The sequence below is a fragment of the Zootoca vivipara genome, chromosome 15 (assembly GCF_965207765.1).
Source record: "Zootoca vivipara chromosome 15, rZooViv2.hap1.1, whole genome shotgun sequence".
Taxonomy (NCBI): Eukaryota; Metazoa; Chordata; class Lepidosauria; order Squamata; family Lacertidae; genus Zootoca; species Zootoca vivipara.
The window spans coordinates 8679725-8695798 of record NC_142598.1 but is presented as its reverse complement, the minus strand read 5'-3'; the positions used below and the strand labels follow the sequence as shown (position 1 = coordinate 8695798).

Below are 16074 nucleotides of genomic sequence, written 5' to 3'. Positions count from 1 at the left end.
CATTCATGAAATACTAAAAGCTTCCCTAAACAGGGCTGCCTTTAGATGTCTTCTAAAAGTCAGATAATTGCTTATTTCGACTGATTAATTGATTAATTAATGAATTGTTTACTTTTCTCACAGGTCTGTGGAGAAAAGAGAACATCAAGGACCCCCACTTGCCTCAGGCTCCGGTCCCTCATCTCCTGGGTCCGGAATATCTTCAGGGCACCACAAGGGCAACCGAGGAAGCAGGCGGAGAGGAAGCCACTCTGCAGGCGGATCAGGTGGTGGATTCGCCAGCACCACTGTTGTAAGTAGGTATGGGACTAAGGCAAGTCAGAAGTGTGGATAGGAAAGCAAGGCAGGGAAGCTAGGGAGGTCGAAGGCAGGAACACAGGCAGGGTCTAGCAACCAACAATGTTGCTCCTGCAACCCAGGGCGGGGTTTGGCCGCCTTTTATCTAGAAAGGGGTTATGGACGGCCCCGATCCCCTGACGACTCACTTGCTTGGGGTCTGGGTTTGAGAGCTTGGGGTCTGGGTCTGAGAGCTTGGGGTTGGGGTCTGAGAGCTCAGCCCCTGTGCGATTGGTGGGTTCCTGCCCACATCATTCAGGGGATCGACCAATCTGGTCGGTCAGGGTGGTGGTGGTGTCCTGCTTCCTTTAAGCAGTGGACGGGCGGGAACCCTGTCTCTTTGACCCTGTGCTCCAGCTGCAGTGGCCCACCCTTTAGGCTAGCTTTGACCTTGCTATGGACTTCGGTTGGTTGCCTTGGTTGGCTAAGGGGCCTGGTAGGACTTTTTCCACTTGGGTTTTTTTCGCCTACCTCGTAGCAATCTGTCACAACTTTTGGTTTTGGCGGTTAGGCATTGGAAATTGCATTAGAGCTGAGGAGGGTAGGTAGCGCCATCGCCTACCCTGCAAATGGAGGAGTATTCCATTAAAGGATTCCGGGGCTGTGGTCTGGTCCGAAGCCTAGGGAGGTTAGGGCTGTAAGGCATGCCCCTAACGGTGATCACAGGAGGAGTTCCGGTTGATGTACATCACTGGGCTCCTTACTGGTGGTTCACTCTTCGTGGACGTCCAACACACGGGTTGGCGTCGGTTATAGACGGTTAGGATCCAGTGCCTAAGCCAATACCGCTCAACATCCGTAACCAATAAAGTTGTGGCCTTTTCAGCCATTTAAAATCTATCACTTGTGTCTCGTGTCTTATTCTCACTGGGAGGGAGGGACATTGCCACACAACACAGATAACAACGTGATATCTAGTAAAGAAAACCTCAGGAAAATAATTGACTGATAACTGGCCACAAAGCCAGAAAAGAGGGTGGGATTGCCAAACTTCTTGGACCAGGGGGCAAAATTTGAATTTTGAGAGCATACTGCAGGTGGCGTTCACAAAATAGCTGCCCTGGGGAGGCCTGGCAGAACACAAAATGAGAGAGACTGTAATCATTGCTGCTTCCCCGTGATTGCCCTCATGAATGATCTGTTTCGGGAGAGCCATGGGTTTTTAAAAACATGCAGATACTGTAAATCTGTGTGGTTTTTGACAGGCTTGCTAGTTTATTTTTGAAATTTCCAGGTTGCTCGAACTCCTCCCCATTTACTGATTAAACATGGAGAGATTGCAAAAGGGCAATGGTTTGGAAGGGTGCTCAGAGGATAAATACGGGGCGGTAGCGTGCCTCTCCTGTTCCTCCCGAGAGTCCAGATCACCATGGAGGGGACTGCTCTCTACCTGGTGGCTGTCCTCTTGGTCTCTTTCCCGAATTCTTCTCACAGCCAACTGTAAGTAAAAGTTAGATTTCAGCAGTTCACACCAGCACCACATTTCTTAAGAAGTGGGGTACAAGCCCCACTGAATTCAATGGTGCTCATTTCATTTCCATGTAGACATGGTTAGAATCGATGTCTAGGTGATGGGTCAATAGCCACGTCATTCCTTCTGTCTTTAAGGTGCTGCAAAACTCTTTTTTGGGGGCTGCAAAATAAGGCCTCTGACTGAAGTAATGGGGGGGGGAGGGAGGCAAGTTTGCTTTAAAAGGGACAAAGATGCCACAAGACAAACATATTTCAACACCCACCAGGGGTGCCAACTTAAATAAATTATTGGGGAGGCCCCACATGACATGGTGAACGCACACCATTTGAAGGTCAATGCCCATTAACTTGGGGGGGGGGTCTGGCCCCCTCAAATATTTTATGGGGAGGTGAAGCCCCCTCGGCCCCTAGGAGTTGGCTCCTATGGGGGGGCATGCAAATGGATCCTCAGAAATGGTGGCTGGTAGGCAATGATTAACAGTAGCAGAACTGCAAACGGTGAAATCCATTGCACAAGGAGTGCTCACAACACATCCTGGCAGATGCAGCATGGAGGAGCTGTGATACGACATTGAAATGCACCAAACAAACTCACTACTGTGAACTTTTTCTCCTCTGTAGCTACTCCCTCATCACCCCAAGCGTCCTTCGGGTAGAGACCGAAGAGACGGTTGTGGTGGAGGCTCATGGGCACAAGTTTGACGCAGAGGTGACCGTCTCTGTCCATGACTTCCCACAGAAGAGAAACACTCTGTACATGGTCAAAATTCGCATGGAGCCAGCAAGTGACATGATGGTGACCCTGGCCATAAAGGTGGGTGCAGAGTGACGACTAGGGATGATGACATTTTGTGCACTCCAGTCCTATACATGCAGAAATCCTGCTGTAGTCCTATACACACGCTTAACCTGGTTGAACACAGTACTACCAGCATAGGATTGCAATTTGTGTCAGTTATTTTGGGGGGTGTCTATTATAGTGCAATAGTGAATCATCAGACCTCAGTGTAACAGATGAGAAGAACCAGATTGTTAGACTATCTTATACAGCAGATCAGCTTTAGAAGTTTGTAAAATGCACCTTGAGTATGTTCTGCAGGAATTTTGATGGAAGAATGAGATATATATATTGAATACACCATAATAATTTCCATAGTTCTCAATAAACAACATAATTATTTCTCCTTTTTGGAAATAATTTTTATTTGGTTTTACAAATACAAAATTATAAATAACAAATTGAAAAAAGGATCCATACAGAGAGATTCCTCCGAATCTCCAGACTCCCCCCCATCGCCTCCATGGGGTCCCATTTTAAACATTTATTACTATATATTCTTTGATACTCCAGTTTTTATATCAAACCATATTATCCATGGTAATTGTTACGCTAATGTTTCCATCTGTTTACAGTGGTCTCCTAAGCAACTTATAAATTTTTCCCATTCTTTTATAAAGTTTTTGTCCTCTTGGTTTCTGAGTTTTCCAGTCAATTTTGTCATCTCGGCATAGTCCATCTCCTCTCTGATAGGGACACTGTCTCCTTTCCTTCTCTGGGTTTAGTAGCATCTGGGCGGTTGTTGTTCCATACATTAAAAAGTTTTTTTCTGTTCTTTTGGGATGTCAGTACCTATAATTCCTAATAGAAAAGGTTATTTTAAACATTTTTTTTCCATTTCATTGTATATCATCTCCCAGAAAGCTTTTATTACCTTACAAGTCCACCACATATGATAAAAGGTACCTTCTTTTTTCTTTACATTTCCAGCAGGGATTTGTACTTGTACATTTTTGCCAACTTGTTGTTGTTGTTGTTGTTGTTGTTGTTGTTGTTTAGTCGTTTAGTCGTGTCCGACTCTTCGTGACCCCATGGACCATAGCACGCCAGGCACTCCTGTCTTCCACTGCCTCCTGCAGTTTGGTCAAACTCATGTTCGTAGCTTCGAGAACACTGTCCAACCATCTCGTCCTCTGTCGTCCCCTTCTCCTTGTGCCCTCAATCTTTCCCAACATCAGGGTCTTTTCCAGGGAGTCTTCTCTTCTCATGAGGTGGCCAAAGTATTGGAGCCTCAGCTTCACGATCTGTCCTTCCAGTGAGCTTTTGCCAACTTAGTAGGAGTTAAATACCACCAGCACACCATTTTCATATAACTTTCTTTCAGTGCACAACATTGAATGCTAATTATTTCTTTTAAATCCACATCTTATTTTTTTAAAACCAGCATCATAAAAAACCAGTGCACTTTCGCAACCTGAATGTGTTATTTCTCCTACCCCAATCTTATCCTCATAAGAATTCTGTGAAGATTTACTAGGCTGAGAGTTAGCAACTGGTCACCTACTGAGCTCCATTACTTAGCAGGGATTTGAGTTTGCTACTATTTGCCTTGTGAGCAAAAACCAGGAGATATCTGATTTCAAGCCCCTGATTTGCCCCTGCAGGTTTCTGCCAATGATATGAAGAAGGATTCCAAGCAAAAGCAGTATGTGATTGTTGTGGCCAAGTGTCCTCAGTTCACATTGGAGAAGATGGTTCTGGTCTCCTTCCACAGTGGATATCTCTTCATCCAGACAGATAAAACCATCTATACACCTGGATCCAAAGGTAAAGCCTTCTGCTAGTCCCTCTCATAACATTATCTGGAACTGCAGGAGGGATCTGGAGTGGATAACCTACTTGCCATCTGCAGATCTCCGCTGTTCATAGATCCTTCCCTTGCCACTAGAGCTAGGAATGGATGATTCCCCAACTCACACAACAGACAGTTGAAGTTTGTCTGAGAGAGACATAGCTCTTTTACCACTGGTAAACAGGTCTTGCAGGGTTTTGCACTTCTTAAAGAACCAGCAGGCTCTCTTCTACCTACACCAGGCATCCCCAAACTGCGGCCCTCCAGATGTTTTGGCCTACAACTCCCATGATCCCTAGCTAACAGGACTAGTGGTTGGGGAAGATGGGAATTGTAGTCCAAAATATCTGGAGGGCCAAAGTTTGGGGATGCCTGACCTACACAATCATGGCAAGACAGAAATACTGTTTGGGGAAAACAGGGGGCGGGCAAGTGTGGGGGACTCCCTGATCCTGAATGGGGTAACTGTGCCCCTGAAGGATGAGGTGCGCAGCCTGAGAGTCATTTTGGACTCACAGCTGTCCATGGAGGTTCAGGTTAATTCTGTATCCAGGGCAGCTGTCTACCAGCTCCATCTGGTACACAGGCTGAGACCCCCACTTGCCCGCAGACTGCCTCACCAGAGTGGTGGATACTCTGGTTATCTCTCGCTTGGATTACTGCAATGCGCTCTATGTGGGGCTACCTTTGAAGGTGACCCGGAAACTGCAACTAATCCAGAATGTGGCAACTAGGCTGTTGATTGAGAGTGGCTGCCAAGACCATATAACACTGGTCCTGAAAGACCTACATTGGCTCCCAGTACACAGAGCCGTAGCTAGGTGATCTTGCGCCCCTGCCAGAACCGTCCAGATTGTGCCCCCTAACCATGGACAAATTAGCTCTTATTTCTGCCTCTCCTCCAAACCGGCCCCCCCATTCAATTCACCCTCTATTAAAAACCTTTTCTTTTAAGGCAATATTTTTTATTTACAGACATATTTATGGAAATATTTTTAGCTGAGTTCCCTCCCTGTGAGAAGTGAGGTTACAGAGAACCAGGCAGAGGGCCTTCTCAGTAGTGGCACCCGCCTGGTGTAACGCTCTCCCATCAGATGTCAAGGAAATAAACAGCTCTGACTTTTAGAAGATGTCTGAAGGCAGCCCTTTTTAGGGAAGTTTTTAATGTTTGATCTTTTATCGTGTTTTTAATATTGGGTGGGGAACTGCCCAGGGTGGCTGGGGAAACCCAGCCAGGTGGGCAGGGTATAAATAATATGTTGTTGTTGTTGTTGTTGTTGTTGTTGTTGTTGTTGTTGTTGTTGTTGTTCTTATTACCTTGAAGGTGTACACCAGGGGTCAGCAAACTTTTTCAGCAGGGGGCCGGTTCACTGTCCCTCACACCTTGTGGGGGGCCAGACTATATTTTGAAAATAAAAATAAAAATGAACGCATTCCTATGCCCCACAAATAACCCAGTGATGCATTTTAAATAAAAGTACACATTCTACTCATGTAAAAACACATTGATTCTTGGACCGTCTGTGGGCCGGATTTAGAAGGCGATTGGGCCAGATCCGGCCCCCGGGCCTTAGTTTGCCTACCCATGGTGTTCGGCAGGCGAAGTGACAATAGAAGCTGGTGTGGTGGTGCTGTGCCACACGCCTGGTCTCTCCCAGATGAGTGGCTGCTGTATACTGACACAGAGAGCGGTGGGTACAGGGAGGGCAGCACAGTGCAAACATACAAGAAGGAGCACTGGATTGGCTCTGCTGGTGCATTTGCACTGCGCTGACCTCCCAGCTGCTACTGTTTCACACCTCCTCTTCTCTGTGCCAGTGTGCAGGTGTGTCTCAGCTGGAGGGAGATCAGGTGAGCAGCACACTTCCTCAATGCAGTCCACAACTACAAGTGAATCTACTTTCAAAGTGGAAAGTTTTGATGGAGAGTCTGCCGGTTCTTTAAACAACTCAGCAAAATTGAAAGCAACACAATGGCCAGAAACAATGACAGTATAGAAAACTTTATGGAATAATGCAAAACATCAAAACTATCTGACTTTAAACAATGCAAGACCTCTGCAGCTCAAGATATGAATGTGAGCTGGAAGACTAAATGTGCATAGACTAGGGGAAGTTTTGAAGAATCAATTCACTTTACAACTCTTGCCTGTCTCTAGCCTATGTGCATTTGGGGCTTTAATGTCTAAAGGAAGATCTGTGGGTCCTCACATCCATATATTGAGATACATGGAAATGTAGAGTTAAAACAATGAGAAATGTATGCGTGTCACAGAGAGAAGATATGGGAATTCTATAATCCAGAACTAATATTAACCACTTTCTGGAATTCCATTTAAATACCAACTAGTCATTTTTCCAGTTTTTAAAAACAAAATGTTAGAAGCATCCCCTTGCAGCTATCCTGAGAAAAAATGGTAACCAAACTGGTCCTGTCCAGGCTACTTCAAAGATGCATTAATGGAGGAATTCCAGAGTGAAATGGCTCCCTTCTTCAGGAATGTCCATTGCGACCTGATATTTTGAGAGCTGTGTGTGGAGGAGTGAGACACTTGCACATTTGTACGATGAAGGATTGCACAACAGGCTTCCATGTATTTCCACCCTTCTTTTCCTGACTTTGTTTCTGTCACTTTCTTGAACAGCCCTTTGTTCATTTCTAGAAATCATCTCCCCTCCAAACACCAATCATTATTCTTTGAGTGCTAGGAAACAATTACTCTGTAAGAGGTGTGGCAATTGGGCGAAATACGTTGTTCACATTTGCTTAACTATTTGTAAAAAAACAAGTGTTTGTTTCCTGACTGGTGACACTTTAAATTAGAAATACAAGCTGTGTTCTAGTCAGTTTAACTTATCCTGATCCCAAAGTTATCCTGTGTAGGATCTAGAGCAGGCACCCCCAAACTTCGGCCCTCCAGATGTTTTGGACTACAATTCCCATCATCCCTGACTACTGGTCCAGTTAGCTAGGGATCATGGGAGTTGTAGGCCAAAACATCTGGAGGGCCGCAGTTTGGGGATGCCTGATCTAGAGATCTCTAGCAAATATTCCTGCGTATATTCCTGCGTACAAGACTACTTTTTAACCCAGGAAAATCTTCTCAAAAGTTGGGTATCATCTTATATGCCGGGTCATATTTCTTATACGGTGAGTATATCCCAAACTCTATATTTTAACTGGAAAAGTTGGGGTCATCTTATATGCCCAGTCATCTTATACGCCGGAATATACGGTAATTATCAGCATTCTTAAAACATTGCTGTTCACTGAGTGCTTTGAGGGAAGCCATGAAACTTTGCCAAACCAAATGCACAGGGTATATGGTAAAAGGGATGCAGGTGGCGCTGTAGTCTAAACTATTGGGCTTGCCGATCGGAAGGTCAGCGGTTCAAATCCCTGCAACGGAGTAAGCTCCCGTTGCTCTGTCCCACCTCCTGCCAACCTAGCAGTTTGAAAGCACACCAGTGCAAGTAGATAAATAGGTACCGCTGTGGCAGAAAGGTAAACAGTGTTTCCTTGCACTCTGGTTTCCGTCACAGTGTCCCGTTGCGCCAGAAGCTGTTTAGTCATGCTCGCCAGATGACCTGGAAAGCCGTCTGTGGACAAACACTGGCTCCCTTGGCCTGAAAGCGAGATGAGTGTCGCAACCCCATAGTCGCAACCCCAGCTTTGACTGGACTTAACCGTCCAGGGGTCCTTTACCTTTTTACCTTTACAGGGTATATAACAAACATCTTCTCTCTTCCTTCTCAGTGCACTACCGTATCTTTTCTGTGAATCACAACATGCATATTTTGGATAAGCCTGTGATTGTCGAGTTTGAGGTGAGTGATACATGTATGCGTATGTGTCTGTGTGGTGGGTATAGCCAGAGCCATTTTCCTCGGAGAAATGTTGGAGGGTATGCTTTATGGCTGAGCAAACATTTTCTGGTCTCGATCTAGTGCTCTATTTAGTGCATCACATTTGGCCTCCTCATCTTGATGGTGCACAACTTGTGTGGACACAAGCTCCTGTGCTCCATAAGAACTCTTGCACTATGGAATACAAATATTACCAGTAAGTGCCAGTATTCCCCCCCCCCCTTGCCAACATCCCTTTAAATATACTTTCCCTCTTTCAGACACCAGAAGGAATTGTTGTCAGGCAGTCATTCATCAATCCTACTTCAAGAAACTTCCAGCCTCACCCCTTACCAGAGATTGTCAGGTATTTGGCCATGAATATTACCTCAAACCAAATTTGTACACAGGACTGTTTATTTCAGCCAGAACGTGCCTGAACTCAGTTCCGGCACCTCTCAGGTGGGCGCCATTCTAAGAGAACAAGGGAGGTGTTCATGGTGGGTTCCAGCACCTATTTTTCTAGAAAAAAGCACTGTTTCTGTACACTGTTCTGTACACTGTTTCTGTGAGCTGAAACAGCAATTGGCAAAGAAAGCACATCAATGATGAATTAATGATGTAAGGAGGGAGCTGCAGCCCAAGATAGTAAAGGTAAAGGGACCCCTGACCATCAGGTCCAGTCGTGACCGACTCTGGGGTTGCAGCGATCATCTCGCGTTATTGGCCGAGGGAGCCAGCGTACAGCTTCCAGGTCTTGTGGCCAGCATGACAAAGCCGCTTCTGGTGAACCAGAGCAGCACATGGAAACGCCGTTTACCTTCCCGCCAGAGCGGTTTGCAGGATCTTGGACCGAGCAACGGGAGCTCACCCCGTCGCAGGGATTCGAACTGCTGACCTTCTGCTCGGCAAGCCCTAGGCTTTGTGGTTTAAATGAATTCAAATCTCCAGGGCCTGATGAGCTGCATCCAAGGGTACTAAAGGAGCTTGTGGGTGTATGTTCCTGCCCACTTTGACAAACTGAGCCCTCCACTGTAGCAGATTCGCCCCCTCCCTCAGCCATGGTGTTTTTCTCTGCTGGCCTCCAGAGAGGACCCTAAGCATCATCCTTCCGACCACCACCAGGGGGAATGACCATCAAGGGACATAGACTATATTCTAACCTCACCCATGACAAGAAGAGGCCCTGCAGCCCATTCTTATTCCACCTTTAATATAATGAGTTGACAAAGCAGAAGCAGTGAAGATTCCTTCCTTTTCCTACTCTAGCTTGGGGACCTGGAAGATTGTGGCCAAGTATCAAGAGTCCCCACAGGAGACCTTCACCACGCAATTTGATGTCAAGGAATATGGTAAGGATGACCATCTCTGCTTAGCACTTTTCCTGGCCCATCACAGGCACTGTTTCCTCTTTAATCCCTTGGAAGACGCCCTTTGGTCCTTCAGCTCTGCTTTGGGATTGCTCATACTTTTCAAATGTCCTAAAAAGTCACATCTCTCCTCAAATATTTATATGTTCTTCTTCCCCTATTTCTTTCTTTAGTATTGCCAAGCTTCGAAGTCATAGTTGAGCCATCATCTAAATTTTATTACATTGACAGCAACAGGGATTTCAGAGTGTCTATCACTGCAAGGTGGGTGTCTGCAACTGTGGGAAGGTAAAGGCACGTTATTATTGGTGTGAAATAAAATTAACATATCTAGAATTCATAGCATAGCAGGGAGCAGCCGTGCCAACTCCAGGGAGCAGAGGTGTCGTCACCCCCTCAATATTCCTTACCAGGGGGTTCAGCTGCCCCATTAGTGAGGGGCAGGGGTGGTTGAACCACAGAGCCAAGCACAGTGCAGCATCGAAGGTTTTCAAAGCGCCCATTGAAGCCGCGTGACTCTGGGCAAGCCCTCCTCCCGATGATGTGCGTGTGTCGCGTCCCACATTGGGTACATGATGTCACAGGTGCATACCAATATTTGCCTCAGTGCAGCACCTCTGGCGGGGTGCTAATAACAGCTCTCTCTCTGTGTGTGTGTTTGTGCATGGTTTATGTTGGGACCCCAGCACAGGAGGAAAGTTTTTCGGCATGATGTGAGCACAAAAGCCCTCTCTCTCCTTGTGATTCCCAGCAACTGTTACTGAGAAGTATGGTGCCTCTAACAGATAGCCCTATCATTTTTTAATTTGGCCCTTATTTGATGTTGGATTTTGTTGTTTTAGGTTCCTCTATGGGAAGAGTGTGGCGGGTATGGCCTTTGTCCTCTTTGGAGTGAAAATGGATGGCGTCAAACACAGCATTCCGGACTCACTCCAGAGAATAGAGGTAGGGTGTGTTTATGTGTATGTACTCTCTCACTCCCTCCCCCCCCCTCTCTCTCTCTCACACACGTATCACTTGGCTTTCCTCCCATTTTCCTTTTTTCAGATTAGTAATGGAGAAGGGGAAGGAATCCTAAGGAGAGACATCCTTCAGACTCGATTTCACAACCTCAACCATCTTATTGGGCACTCCCTCTATGTCTCTGTGACAGTGATGACAGAGTCAGGTGAGTGTCAGTCTGAAAACCAGATGGAATAGCAAGTTGTTCAATACATGGAATTTTATTATTCATTAAATTTTTATACCGCCCTTCACCTGAGGATCACAGGGCGGGTTGCAATATAAATAGACAAAAATACTCAACATAGTAACAAACAAACAATACCTGTCGCTGCCCCCACAGTTTAAAAGGCCATAGATAGTTTAATTAGCCTAAGGCCTGGGAGGAGAGGAATATTTTCGTCTGGCACCTAAAGATATGTGTTGAGTCTCTCTAGGGAGAGCATTCCAAAAGCAGGGAGCCAGTGCAGAACAGGCCGACTCTCGTTTTGCCACTGTCCAGACCTCTAACCTACAGCAGTTCATAATGTTGCTTTGAGACTATTCAGCCCCTTCTGATTTGGATTATTACAGCCAGACATTTTATTCTGTAACATTATAATGCCAAACTATTTAATTTTGCAAAGGAATAATCTTCACCCAACTCCTGGAAAGAAAAAAATATATTATACCTGTATTGGAATCAGGAAACCTGGTAATAAATTTGAGCTTGTTTTTAGTTCCTGTCTGTATTCTTTTTGCCATTGAATGCTTAAACTTGCCTATGTAACCATGAAGTCTAGAAATCTTTCCTTCTTTACAAAGAAATCTGGGGTTCACAAGATTCCAGCTAGGGCCCAAGGGAAATGTGCAAAATGTGCTGTTTGCTGAGTTTATTTGTTGCTTCCAGAGCAGCAGTTTCTCAAGTTTACTCACCACGTTCTGGGCTGGGCTGGATCTAAGATATTTGCTGCCTGATATGAAGGTCAAATGATGCTATCTACCTTGCCATTAGGGTTGACATTTTAAAGAGCCTTGCTGTATCATTTAGACACCAATTCCTGCCTTCATTTATCCCTTTACAAGGCTGCAATCCCTAGCCACACTTTTCTGAAAGTAGGTCCCGTTGAACTCAGCGGAATTTACTTCTGAGTAGACCTACATTGGCTTCTCCAAGGCATCTTATTATTTTAAACTAATTCAGCTATTTAATTACTGAAATTTCCAAGTGGTGTACCGTACATAAAAACGACAAAAAGCATACAGTGGATAAAACTAATTCATCGTAAAAACAGAAAACCTCCTTTAAATGCCTGCTGAAAGGCTCTGAAACAACTTGAAGATTTCTCTCTCCCTGTGAAACAGCTTGGCTTCATTTCTTCTCTGCATCCCCTCTTCTCCTTTCTGCAGGCAGTGACATGGTGGTGACTGAGCGAGCTGACATCAGCCTTGTGACATCGCCCTATCAGATCCACTTCACGAAAACCCCCAAGTACTTCAAGCCAGGGATGCCCTTTGAACTGATGGTAATTGTCAGGGGACCTCCCTACGGGGAACCTCCCTCCATCCTGCTGACCAGCACTACGCCCAGTGAGAGCAGCAGCAGCAGCAGCAGCGGGTCAGGTGGGGGGGAATGAGGAAGTTGGCGGGATGGAGGAAGCAAGGCTCAGCAATGTGGGAGAGCCCTTGCGCTGCCCTGACCAGCAGGTGGAGGGGAAAAGGCAGCCCCTTCCGGCGCCCGAATTAAGGCACGCCACCAAATGTAAGGTCAGGAGGAGGCGTTTCGGGGTGCCCAAGCTCTTATGCTGGTTATGCAACAGGAAACGTCCACTCCCGGATTCTGTGAGTGACTAGGAGGTCATATTTTCAGCTATCTCTGCACTGTAAATATTATGCACAATAAAACCGTTAAAGACAGGACGGACTTGGGTGTCTTTACTCGAGAGTAGCTGCAACAACGCCATAACAGGAATGTTCACCCGAGTCTCTCTTCCTTTCATGGCCCAGTCCCAGGCTCTTAGAAATCGACAGTGGCGAACCTAAGGAGCTGTGGGAAATCTGTTAAATCCATGGATCTCTTGGGGAAAGTGGTGTTGGCTCTGCAGAGGCGGCTGCATCTCCAACTCATTCACCTCGTCCTTCTCAATTGCTTAGGTGTTTGTCACCAATCCTGATGGCTCCCCAGCTTCCCGTGTACCTGTGGTGACAGAGCCAATTGCAGCTGAAGGAACCACCCAGAATGATGGGACGGCCAAGCTGATCCTGAACACCCCAGCAAACAGCCAAGAGCTCAGAATCACAGTGAGTCCCCCCGAGGCCATGCCAAGTTCCCTTCAAATGCATGAATTGTGCTACTGGCAGTTACTGTGTGTATCTTCCGCACACAGAACCAAAGCAACTGTTCATGGGGGGGGGGGTACCTTGGAATTTTTAAGGAAGGGTCCATAGCTCAGTGCATAGAGTGTTTTGTTATCCCCAAAATGGAAAGTAAGCGAGGTCCCAACCAAAGAGGATTGTCAACTTAAGTTGACAGAATATGCACAACTTGCAGATTTAACATATAGAATAAGAGAGCAAGAAGAACATACGTTTAAAGAAGATTGGTACGCATTTATTGAATATATGGAAAATAACTGTATACAGCTGAAAACGCTGGCAGCATTAATAATAATAATAATAATAATAATAATAATAATAATAATAATAATTTATTTGTACTCTGGCCTCCCTGGCCGGAGCCGGGCTCAGGGTGGCTAACATCATAAAACGAACACAGTATACAAAGAACATAAGAACATAAAAACAGGCAATCAATTAATTAAAATACATCTTAAAATTAATTCAGAGCAAATTAAAATCTGGACAGATGGCAGTCCATGGGTAAAATTGAGAGTGGTTAATATTCTCCAGGGCCAACTGTTACCACTGGTCTTATAAAGGACCTGTGAGCGGGCTCGGAGGCCTCTTTAATACTTGTTCTTATACGGAAAGAGAAGAATCAGACTGAACCCCAACCAAAGGCCTGGCGGAACAGCTCCATCTTGCAGGGCCTGCGGAAAGGTGTCAAATCCCACAGGGCTCTGGTGTCTTGTGAGAAAGTGTTCCACCAGGCTGGGGCCACGGCTGAAAAGGCCCTGGCTCTGGTCGAGGCCAGTCTAATCTCCCTGGGGCCTGGGATCTTCAGAGTGTTATTATTTGCAGACCTTAATTTTTGATAGATGTAAAAGTGGAAAACTGATTTGAATGGTTTTAGTAAAATATGCAGGGATGTATGATATGTAAAATGAACCATGGGAAGCGAGAAAGGGAAGCCATTGGATATTTTAAAGTTTGTAAAATGTTTATTTGAAATTGTAAAATTGAAATTTTAATAAAAATTATTAAAATAAAAAGTGCTGGGAAACAGACCGGGAAAGTGTGGACCCATACCTAGAAAGCACAGGGCAAAAGGTAAGTGTGGATAAGCCCCCTAGATAACCTTTTCCACTTTCTGTAGGTAAAAACCAAAGATCCCCAACTTTTAAATGAACGTCAGGCAACCAAGACCATGATAGCTACAGCATACCAGACCCAAGGAGGATCCGGAAATTATCTCCATTTGGCAGTCACAGCTATGGAGCTGAAGGCTGGAGACAACTTGCCTGTCAATTTCAATCTGAAGTGCAACAACCAAGAAGTGCTGGATCAGATCCAATATTTCACCTATATGGTAAGTACTGGGCAGAATGGAAGCCTGAGGGCCAAGTCTCTATACAACTGTCACTATTGAAGGTGTTGGTGCGAGAGGGAAGAGGGAAGTCTTCAGTCATGTGTCTAGTCCTCATGGAAAAACAGGTTTCAGTATATTTCCTACAGCACCTGCCTTCTTGGCTGAAAGAAGACAAAGCCTTGACCAGAGGAGAATGGCTGATAAAGATGATGGATTACAGTCATACCTCGGTTTAATTACGCTTAGGTTTGAGTACTTTCAGTTTAAGTACTCCGCGGACCCGTCTGGAACGGATTAATCCATTTCCCATTACTTTCAGGTTAAGTACAGACTTACGGAACCAATTGTGTACTTAAACCGAGGTACCACTGTACACCGAAATGGCGAAAATGACCAGGAAGATCAGAAATCAAGAAGATAGAAATTTTACTAAAGAGTGGGGAAAAATTATAATTTACCTGAGAGAACACTGTAAACAACTAAAAACTTTGTCAGGACTGTAACAACACTTGTAATGTAATAAGAACTATGGGAAAACAGGGATTTTTAAGAAAATGTAGAATTTTAAATGATGCAGTTAAAAAAAAAGGAATGTAGATGGAACCCACAGAGGGGCAGAAGGAAGTCCAATGATTCATGGAATCCTATATGTATGATTATTTGAATATAAATGTAAATGGCAAAAACCACTAAAAAATTGTAAAAAAGGAAGAAAAAAGGCATCCCCCAAAATAAGCTTTTCTATGTCGCAGTGCTCCGTGAGGTGAAAAACATTTGCATTACACTTGTTATGTGAGTTAGTCCAATTGCAGGGAGTTTTGTTCAAACCAGTCTATGCTTGCTAACCTCCTTCACGTTAAACAGGATCTCTTGTTTACCACCAGATCTTGACTAAGGGGAAAGTGTTCAAGGTTGGGAGGCAGCGCAGAGAAGCAGGACAGAATTTGGTGACCTTTTCCTTGCCCATCACCCCAGAGCTCATCCCTTCCTTCCGGATTGTGGCTTACTACCAAGTGGGGAACAATGAGATTGTGACCGACTCTGTCTGGATGGATGTGAAGGACACCTGCATGGGAACGGTATGTCGCTCTTCCCATGGATTTCCTGTAACAGTGCAAGTTATTGCAAAAGTGCAATAAATTCACTCCCCCTTCCCATCATTCACTGTTTTTTAAGAGCATTTGGAATAAGAGTTCTCTCACAGTTTTGTTTCACTTTGGGTTAGAAAATGAGTAGAACCTTACAATGTACGTGCAAATGTTTTAACCCATAATAACTAAAATGGGAAGGGGGAAGAAATTCAGCTCATAGTTCAGTGCAAAACCACTGAATTTGTCCATTCTGAAACAATGTGAGAACCAAAATGCAGCTATTCTTTGAAATTTGCATTTCTTTGAATGTTCTCAGGCACTTCCCCAACCAAATAATGCATGCACAGAGTTGTTATATTAGAGGAATGTGTGCATAAGATACATATATTTGTGAAAAATCAGATAATATATAAAAAACCGGCATATTAAATGTGTTATATTCCTGCAAAAAATGTGCATTTTAGGAAAAATTTCATATAAAATGTGCATATACTAGGAGAAATTTTGAATTTTCATGAGGTATTTTAAAATGGCAAACTAATGTACCGTAGAAATGTGGATAATTGAATTTTAGATAAGAAAAATGATAAATTCGGAGAAACAAAAATAGACAAATTCTTCCATCCTACCAAATATGTG

At 44.7% G+C, this 16074-nt stretch overlaps 1 protein-coding gene across 1 annotated transcript in view; it reads left to right on the top strand.

The window, feature by feature from the left end:
• Positions 1 to 1617: 1617 nt before the first annotated feature.
• The window catches only part of LOC118097624 (A.superbus venom factor 1), a 62644-nt gene continuing 48187 nt past the window's right edge, over positions 1618 to 16074 (top strand). Inside the window, exons 1-13 of the mRNA XM_060269009.2 lie at positions 1618 to 1776; positions 2431 to 2623; positions 4252 to 4414; positions 8196 to 8266; positions 8566 to 8651; positions 9554 to 9636; positions 9828 to 9918; positions 10497 to 10599; positions 10702 to 10822; positions 12046 to 12161; positions 12790 to 12936; positions 14132 to 14344; positions 15229 to 15423. Coding sequence (XP_060124992.2) covers positions 1706 to 1776; positions 2431 to 2623; positions 4252 to 4414; positions 8196 to 8266; positions 8566 to 8651; positions 9554 to 9636; positions 9828 to 9918; positions 10497 to 10599; positions 10702 to 10822; positions 12046 to 12161; positions 12790 to 12936; positions 14132 to 14344; positions 15229 to 15423 — 1653 coding nt within the window. The 5' untranslated portion in view covers positions 1618 to 1705. The remainder of the gene's footprint in view (positions 1777 to 2430; positions 2624 to 4251; positions 4415 to 8195; positions 8267 to 8565; positions 8652 to 9553; positions 9637 to 9827; positions 9919 to 10496; positions 10600 to 10701; positions 10823 to 12045; positions 12162 to 12789; positions 12937 to 14131; positions 14345 to 15228; positions 15424 to 16074) is intronic.